The sequence below is a fragment of the Brienomyrus brachyistius genome, chromosome 7 (genome assembly GCF_023856365.1).
Source record: "Brienomyrus brachyistius isolate T26 chromosome 7, BBRACH_0.4, whole genome shotgun sequence".
Lineage (NCBI taxonomy): Eukaryota > Metazoa > Chordata > Actinopteri > Osteoglossiformes > Mormyridae > Brienomyrus > Brienomyrus brachyistius.
This window is the reverse complement of record NC_064539.1, coordinates 8,346,179-8,355,816: the sequence shown is the minus strand read 5'-3', so window position 1 is coordinate 8,355,816 and position 9,638 is coordinate 8,346,179. Positions and strand designations below refer to the sequence as shown.

Sequence of the window (9,638 nt, the reverse complement as noted above, 5' to 3'; positions counted from 1 at the left end):
TTATTCAGCATATTAATATCCCAATGCATCCACTCGCTATGCCAGCCAAGAGGTGCAGCCGTCGTGCCGGTGGACTGTGGCAGATTACTTGGGCAGCGATCGTGCAGCGAGAGCAGGAGTTTGGTGTGAGGACGAAGTCCCCAAGTGGGGAGTGGCTGCCCCGCTGGCCCTGGATTGTCGCTCACAGGACGCAGGGCCATAAATCGATAAAAACGTGAGCTTGCTGAGCGCTGCATACTCGTCTGCGCAGACAGGCGTGACGTGTTGCCAAGAGGAAAAGCACAGAGAGACTCCTGAGATTCAGCCCGACAATGTGCATCTGACTCTTCGGATCTGTGTACATCCTATAACTGTAGACGTGGTGTGTTTGTCCGGTTAGCGAGCGAGAACTCTCAGGAACGAGGCCATGGCTTCCGGAACTTTGTCCGTCATTTTACATAAAATTTCTTCTTGATTTTTTTTCGGGTCTTGCATGGAGGGCACTGCAGCTGAAACTACGCCGCCTTTACTGATGTTTGCCGTGTAGATCTGATGATGGGACGCAGCACAGAAAAGAGTGGAGTGGAAAAGATAACGCACAGAAGGAATGTGTCATCCAACTGGGGTGGGGGGGACTGGGGATAATCCTAGCTGGCATACGACACAAGGCGGGAGTACAGGGCACTGCATATGCATCTAGCTGCATGTCAAAGTATCTGATGGAAGCCCATGCAACATGGAAAGTGTGTCCTCACACACTGTGGGGTTTGAACCCAAAAACCTAGCGGTGTGTAGTGAGAGATACCACGCACTGCACTGCACGATTAAGGATGTTAGTGTTTTTTTTTTATTTTTATTATTGATGATGGATGCGAGGAACTATAACAGTCTGTAATGATGAGACCCCCCCTACACACATGTGGGGGATTATAATGTCACAGTGACAATAGCCCCCCCCAGCCTGGCAGGTTGTCTGGCATCGTGCCCTTCTGCCACAGTGCCGCGAGCCCACCATAGCGGAGGAGAAACAGCTGGCATAGTCCCGGCTGGCACAGCAACGCCTGTGGGGGGGCAGTGGCAGTGTATGTGAATAAAATGCAACTTATGGATATTCAATGAGACTGGGGGGTAATTCCAGTATCAAATATCACAACGCAGCCAGCTTGGTCAAGGGTCTCCCTGTATCCGAATTCCTTCCATCCTATTCTTAAGGTTTAATTTAACGATTAAAATGTGTCATAGTACATGTAGAGCATTGTGCCTGTACATTACGTTAAACATTTTGGAAATACATTCATTCAGTTTTGATGCCTTTTTTTATCGTAGTAAAAAAATAAAGGTACCGTTTTGATGGCATAATGAGGTTTTGGCGTGAATCCCGTCTTGGAGATAGAGCCATCTTGGTTTGCTGTCATTGACATTTAGCGCAGCTGCCGGGGAATGAATGTTTTATGAACGAGTGTGGTTTTTATGCACGGCCTTTGACTTATACGGTGAAGCACTAATGATCTGGTATAGTGTTGCACGGGATACCGGTATTGAAAAGGTACTGTGGTATTACATTTTCGAAAGTTGTTCGGCATTACATTTCTTTAGCACTGGTGCTAATTATACTATTACAGACCTCATGAATACTGTATTCTCAAGCAAATCCAAGTTAGTTAAACAGTCAAGTCAGCTAGCTGTTTATGTGAGGAATTTATGCTGCCAGAGTTTTTAGAAAGTAGCTTTGGCCCAGCGTTTGCACCAGTGCGGGGTGCCCTGTTATTCCTGTATTGTATACCCACAATGCCCCTGGTTTGCACCCTCATCCTTCCCATCTGTGTCCCTGTGCGGCAGAGCTCTGATCAGGATTGGGGTGTATGGCTCTGTGATTGAGGGAAAAGGATACAAGGCCAGAAGGGTCTGGGTACAAATCTGGGGAGCTGAGCTGCTCTTACTGCTGTGAGTAACACCTTTAGGCTTTTAATACCTGCATATAAAGTGTGGGTTTAAGGGACATGATTGGAGATACCAGAGATATATCCACTCATCATATCCCGCATCTGCTGCTTACGTGCTGCCATTGTAGCAGAGGTTTTATTTCTCCATCACGTGTTGCGGGCAAGACGAATGAAGGACCGATGGTGCGTGCGACCTGCTGGGCTCTTCCTGACCTGTGAGCCGCACGTGTCCTTTGGGAAGCGTAGCTTTTCCTGTCTGAAAAACATGCTGTGCTATCTCCAAAGGCACCCCGATGAAGCGTGCCGTGGGAGAGGCCGTAAATACAGCTGACGCCGTCGTTCCCTGCAGTTCCGGCTTCCAGACGAATGCCGTGAAAGGCTTTTGTGATAACTAATCGCGTCCGGTCGGTCCTTGAATCAAGCCGGACAGCTCTGTAATTATATTTTCCTTTATTGAGCAGAGCTGGCTTTGTCGTGGGGCCTGCACATCTTCCCAGACAATAACAACAAATCCGCTTCATGGCTTCTCTCTTTGTTTGTTGCCCCCCCCGCCACAGAAACGCAGCCCATGGATTCTCCCTCATCCCTGTGGACAGCATGAAGGTGACCATGAAGGAGATCCTGCAGAAAGCACTCAAGAAGAGGAAGGGCTCACAGAAAGGCTCAGGTAGACGTCAGCACGCCCGTGCTGTCATGGCCGCCACTTGGAGAATGCTGGGATAGGTCAGCCAGACGCGCCCAACATCCATTTATGGGCGTTGGTGCCAGCGATAATCTTAAAGCAAATGCACATGAAACACTGGGCACTGTCCTTTTTTTTCTTTATTGTTGATTTGATTTATTTTTAGCGTTTATTCATCATTTATATATTTATATAAATATTTGCATTGTTGGATGGTATCATTTTAACAAAGCTCAAAGTCTATTTTGAGGAATCTCAAGGCAGCCATTGCTAAAAGCACAGTCTCGTCTGGGTGTAGAAAATCTGCATGACGCTGGTGCAAGGCTCAGCTTGTGCCTCTGGCAAAGAATGTTTTCTGTAAGAAGAAACGCAAAAAAGGTCCTCGTTAGTTTCCTCTCCTGCAATCTCCCTAGTAATATGAGGAGAAGAGGCCTCATGCCCCGAGAGCTTCCACATGTCTTGTTAGGTCATGTTGGGCCTCATCTCTGGCCTTCTATTAGTGGTGAAGCTTGTCACAGCCCCAGGCCGGGCTTAACCCCTTATATCAGCGCTTCACAGTCCGGTCCGGTCCTTGAGGACCCGCAGAGAGTACATGTTTTGTAGACTGTTTGGCAGGGAGCTTGGAGGGAGCAAAAACGTGGACCGATTGTTGGTCCCTGTGGGCCGGGTTGGGAAACATCGCTCTATAGTGCAGACAGAAGTCGTTATCAAGCATTGAAGAGTATTCCGGTAGATTCTGCTTCTCCGTGCTGCTTCTTGAGGTACCTCTTCATGCCTGAGGTCCCCTTTCGAGCTGTTTGCACACCGGGAATTCTTACAGATTTGATCAGTTACCTGAGCGTGTTTGTTCTCCGATGTGTAACTTCGGTTGCAAGCAAAGGAGTTACAAGGATCGCGGTTTCCGGCGCAGCAGTTCACCTCTGGTTGAATCAGACAGCGGTTTGTAAAACGTGATCACATATGCAAGTAGTTTGAAACGCATGACGGAGCTGCCATCTGCACGGTCTCAGCCCGTCCCCGGTCACGTGCTTTCTGCTACCAGTCCACCTCGTCACGCTGCCTCCACCATTGTCCTAAGGTGGACGCCGAAAATGCCCATTTGCAGCTTACTGGCTCAGAACGCATGTAGGACGATGCTTGCGTGCTTCTGTCCGTTCTCTCTTTAAAGTGCTGCTCGGACTCGTAGTTCCTGACCTCTCGGCACCATGTGTGCACGTATTCTTCCTTCCTCTGACTTTGACCTATGCAAAGCATTTCCCAGCTGAACTGACATTTGTGTGTTGAAGGTGAGCGTAATTATTAAGGGTAAGAAATTCGAGACTAGAGGTCTGAATATGGGATTAACTCAGCAGGACATATTCCGAACTTCACTGACTGTCTGTCTCTCTGTGTGCATGTCTGTCTGTCTGTCTGGGATGGAGGGATGGAGGGAGGGAGGGAGGGAGGGAGAGAGAATATTCTCTTTTAGGAAAGATGACTCATACTGAGAGTATAACCTAACACAGATGTAGAAACATCAGCAGCCCTTCATGCTGTCAGCACTTTAGCATTCTTTGATATTTTTTTTCTACATTCATCTTTCTCAAACTTTTTTAATCTGGTCAAGTTGCACAAATTTAAGACAGAAAAACACTCTCCCATGGAAACTAGCAGGATACTGACCAGCACAGTCATCTCTCGCTAAGAATCTCGCACCGGGTGTCCAGAACAAAGGATTTCTTAATGCGGGCCAGGGACGCCTGTCCCAGCACCACCAGTGTTTGCTATTATCAGATTTGCTGTAATGCTCCCAAATTGCACGTTTGTGTGAAGATCTGTTGTCGTCCCTGAAGAGCGAATTCCCCCACGATTTTATGTTTCAGAAGATCTGTAGGAGAGCTGCCGAGCCATGGACAGCTGGGACACCCCCCCCCCCCCGTGTCTGGAGCCGAGGTCACGTTCTCCAAACTGGCTTGAGATTCTTTTTAAGCTGTTGGGCACAATTCATCTACAGGGCTTGTCATGTTCGTCATGGAAGGGAAGGCTGGCAGCCGGGAGAGGGGGTAGCTCCTGTACATGGGGGGCCAAGCAGCAGGTACTACGTTGCGCTCTGTGTCCTTAATAAGAACACTGGCTGATGACGATGGCCGCGGATCGGGACGGCGAGCCGCCTTCCTGCTCCACCAGGTGTTCAGCTGTGCTCGGCTCATAACTGATTTTTCACTGAACCATAAAGAGATTATTTTCTCAAGTCATAGTTTTCATCATCCAGAATTAAATTCGGAGTACCACACATTACAGCCGCAACAGCAACGTGCCATTTGCAGTCTGGGGGCTGATGCCCTTATTTTTTCTTTTTAATTGAGGAAATTATACCCCCCTGCCCCGTGGTCATGGTCCAATCTCCTGCTCCGTATTCCCAGCTGTCATTTACCAAGCTAATGCCACTTTATAAATACACATCTCGGAAAGAGCAACAGCATCGATCTGTTTAGGTACCGACGTGGCGGTAAAAGGTCTGTGAAATTGTGTCCATTAAACTTTTATGGGTATTTTTGTAGATGTATTTATAGCGGTATATGTAACCCCGGGCCTGACGTCTCAATAGCGCTGTCCAAGCAGATGTTTCCCGTGGAGGTCTGCGTCTGCATCGCCCCTCTATTTCATTTTCCGCTGTCGTTTTGGATCGTCCTGGAAGCCGTTCTGTACTTTTATGCCGTCGACCTCATTCCCTGCGTGTCTGGAGGGGGGCGAGTTTTAAATGAGGCTGCTTGGGTCCGAGTCTCGTGTTCCCGCCACCGCTGAGTGAAGTGACACCCCCGAGAGGCCAGCGTGGCATTCGCACGAGGGCTACTTCCTCATTTACATTTAGATGGCTATCGATTATTTATTTACACACTAGGGATGGATCCCTCTCCCGGTTTGTTCCCATTTTTTGACCGGGGAACGATGCATGGAAGGATGTTGCTCTTGACGCTAAGAGAAGGGCATTCTGGGTAAATTTTGAAAGGTATCCCTTCTATACTACGATGGGGGTTTTAACTGGAGATAAATTTGAATTTAAATGTATGGCGCACCCCCCCCCTACCCCGACAGACTAATGGTTTTTCCTAAGTTGTTATTATCTGTTTTATGGAGGGGGGGCTTCAGGTAATAGTTTTTATAATGTGGGAGTGAGGATGTTTCTGAGAGCAAAATGTTGCAGCTGATTTGTATGTGAGCTGTGTCTGCCTGAAGGTCTGGACATGCCCCCATCTCTTCGATTGGGGGGGGCGGGTCCCAGACTGTCAGCTTTGTTCCTCTTCAGAGGCAGGTGACGTCTCTGCCAGGTAAACGCTCACCCTTGCAGGCAGGCCCGCCTCCTGGCTCCCCTCAGGGTCCCCCACGACGTGTCCCCGCCCGTTCCTGCCCTGCCCACCGTTCCGCTTGCAATCTGTCTGCCAAGCTTTAAAAAAAGATCAGATAAAACGGCTGACTTAAACTTTCTCAAGTCGCAGGGAACTGAAACATTAGGTGAGAAAGTGAGAATTACAATTGATATGGATGGTGTCGTTTGAGTTGCAATTTAGATCTGTTTTTTCTTTTAAAAGGGCGTAAAAGTGTGGCTTTTTTTCTAAGCACTGTTTGATCAGGGAATGTGTCAAATTCCCAATCTTCGAGTGGTCAGAAATAGCGTAGTGTAATAGCTGGTGGACTGGGCCGGTCTGCTTGACCATCCGCCCCCCTTTTCTCTGGTTACCGAGTGAACCACTAACCTTGTTGCAGCTCAAGGTCCCTCGAATAGTCCTATGAGCGTAATTAGCCAGCCTCTGCTCCTAGCTGCCTTCATAGCTATGGCTAAGGTCCTCTTAAGCAGGGAGACAGTGCATTCTGGGTTAGAAATTCTCGCTCCCCATGCCCCCACTCCGACAGCTGCTGCGGGGGCTGTCTCAGGCTCTCCCCGTGAAATCGTTTACAAGTTTACAGGCTGTTACATGTGTGTTTGTGGCTAGTAACCTCCGATGGGTTTACTTCTCTCATTTTGGCCAGCTCTCGCTCTACAGCCTGCTTATTAAGATGATTTTTTTATTGTGTAAGCATTATGTAACATTTTTGCCATAAAAAATTAACACCTCTATTTCATAAATTTTGTCTGTCAGACCACACACATAGACACACACACACAAGTAAGGTGTATGTCTTTGTAGGGACTCTGCATTCGTTTATGTGGGTAAAACACTAATCCCAACAATGACAACCGTAACCCCTACCCAGCCCCAACCTTAACCATAAGTAACCAAACAAAATACAAGATTTTTATAAAATTGAGGTTATTCTTGTGGGGACCGAAAAATGTCCCTACAAGGTATAAAGTAACAGGTTTTTATCGTATTGTGGGGAAATCCGGTCCCCACAATGTAATAAGTGCCAAATTGAACTCATACAGTCACACACTCGCGCACGCACAAGCATACCAGCCACGCTGCACTTTTCATATCTCTAAACACGGAGGGACAGCCCGCAGACCGGGAAGGTCACGCCGTGTCCTTTCTCCCCGCCAGCTCGCCACAGAGCTCAGCGCCGCGGCTGGGGACAGGAAAGGTCACGTTCGGCGACTGTGAATTAGTTACGCCACGTGCATCTCGGCTGACTGAAGACTAGGAACCCGCGACGATAGTGGGAGTGGGTTTTCTTTCCCCCCCCCCCCCCCCCCCCCCCCCCCACTCCCTGTAGCTCCTCACGCAAGAATGAAGAGACCTGTCCCATCTGGCTGTGTGCTGGGGGGGAGGGGGACATGACCATTTTAATTCATGCCAGGGACTGCTGGGCTCTTTCCAGTCACCCAGCCATGGAACTTTCCTTTATCCTACCTTTGGCCACCTATTTTGGTTTTTAACATTTTCTTTTGTGCAGTAGGAACACCCCCACAGACCGTAGTGATGCTTGGGAAACCCGCCAACTCACGAAAGGGTAACTGTTGCCTATGGTCTGGCCCCATGCAGAGTCAGAGTGGTGTTTTACGATGTATATGTTTGTAGGGTCTACTACAGGCACTGAACTGATGACCAGAAAGTAACCTTTAACCTCCTTCAATTCCGTTAACATTCAACTGGTTTAATTAGTATTATGTATATATTCATACGGCCTAGTTGTATTACATTTTACATTCAAGTACGAAACCAATTTATGTTAATTCATGTTATTAATTTGCATAATTTGTGAGCAGGTGTATGTAGTGTTACATTTCACGTAAATTTGGCATTGCAAAAACAGGAGAAACCTACTTTTCTTCAAGCACACTGTCCCTGTCTAAGGGGGGTTCTTCAAGGTCCTTAGGCTCAGTTCTGATTACAAGTTTTCAGAATTCAGTCTCCGTCTGAGAAGGAAGAAACCCGGCTTTGTAACCCACTATGGGTAGGAATATTCAGCCCTGTCGGTCACTGCCTGGTGTAGCCCAGTAACCGCTGGGAAGTAGGTACAGCCCACTAGCAGTGTACAATAATCGCATGGCCTGTGGATTTCAAAGGCTAATATCTAACTTATGTACTTACTCATGCTAAATTGTATCTGTTGTCTTGTACTTATTACATGCGATTGTGTTTTTGTGTCTCTCTCACCAGCACTTTGTTAGCTCATTACTATAAATGAGATGCCCCCCCTTCTCAATTAGCTTAGCCGTTAAAGGTTGGCTACCGGCTCCTTCTTACCCCTGCAGCCGTCCGCCTCCTGGGAGGGGCCAGGCCCCCAATGAGCCCCACCCCCTCGAGCGCCTCGGCCAGACTCCGCTTCCTTGCCGCCCATTAAAATCCCATTAGCTCTAATTGCGTTATCTGCATTGGAGAGGGAAACAAAATATCAATTAACATGATTAGTGGTTGGGGATGCGTAACTGTTAATCAATTCTAAAATTGTTCATTATCCTCTCTCTGTCATTTGTGTATTTCTTTTATTTTTATTGTTTGAAGCTCTTATGCATCTGGAGAGCATCAGTGCTTCTAGGAAACATTTGCTGCTTTGAGGGTTAATTCTCTCAGTTGACCCCTTCCACAGTTTCTACTTTTAGGTGCCATAATAATGTAACTATAATTAGATAGGAAAACTAATTCAATGGAAACTTATATATAATAAAAATTAGGGTTATGTAGACCAGTATATGTATGTATGTTTTCACCCTGGACATTACTGTACAGTACAAGCAGTGGCCATCATTGAAGGTGCTATCATATAAATAAAGCAGCAAAAATCATGCCTGAGAACTGGGATTTATCATACAGATCGAAATAATGATCGGCTCTGAACTCTGATGACCCGTTAGCCATCCATTAGCTTCATATGTTAATGAGACTGATGGTTTGTCTTCATGTACAACTGCTTACGCTACTAAAACACAGCGATGATGTTTGGTGCCAGTGGTATCAGTTATATGTGCAGGGAGACCGCAGTGTGAATTCTACGGATCAAAAATGGGCAAAATGGGCTGTTTATTAAGATGGTTTTTAAATAAGTTAATTTATACTATGCTACTTAATATAATATGCAGCCATTGGATTGTGTATCTCAAATATTTTCAGTGTAAAATCTATTTGGTTGACAAAGTTAATCTCTGCATGTCACTATTTGTATAACAAGCATGGCAACATTTTTTCAGTGGGAGTTAATTTAGCCGAACTTAATATCACCTCAATATCTGTGAATAGCGCTGTAATTTACAGAACATAGATACTGGCCCTGCAAACGCCAGTTTGGGTATTGGGCTTTGTTAACGTGGGTAATGATTTCAAGTAGAAGGTTAGAGTGGCACGCTGGCCTATGTAAACGTGTGCGGTTTCTTGGTTTTGTCTCGCAGGTCCGATGTACCGTCTGGAGAAGCAGACGGAACCCAACGTGGCTGTGGATCTGGAATGCACCTTGGAAAGCCAAAGCACTTTAGAGTTCTGCTTGGTCAGAGAGAACAGTGAGTGCAGGTCTTCATCACCGTCGCGTTGGATAAGGCTTAAAGTATCTTTAAATGCGATGGCTTTCCGGTGTCAGAATTGTTTGTTGCACTAGAAATGACAGAAACGGTAGGAACCATG

The 9,638-nt window shown here is 46.9% G+C and overlaps 1 protein-coding gene across 4 annotated transcripts in view; it reads left to right on the top strand.

Moving 5' to 3' along the window:
- mapkap1 (MAPK associated protein 1) overlaps positions 1 to 9,638 on the top strand; it is a 45,214-nt gene that overhangs the window by 20,358 nt on the left and 15,218 nt on the right. For all 4 annotated transcript variants that reach the window (XM_049019938.1, XM_049019935.1, XM_049019936.1 and 1 more), the window contains exons 7-8: positions 2,480 to 2,589; positions 9,410 to 9,517. In XM_049019938.1, the coding sequence (XP_048875895.1) occupies positions 2,480 to 2,589; positions 9,410 to 9,517 (218 nt within the window). The remainder of the gene's footprint in view (positions 1 to 2,479; positions 2,590 to 9,409; positions 9,518 to 9,638) is intronic.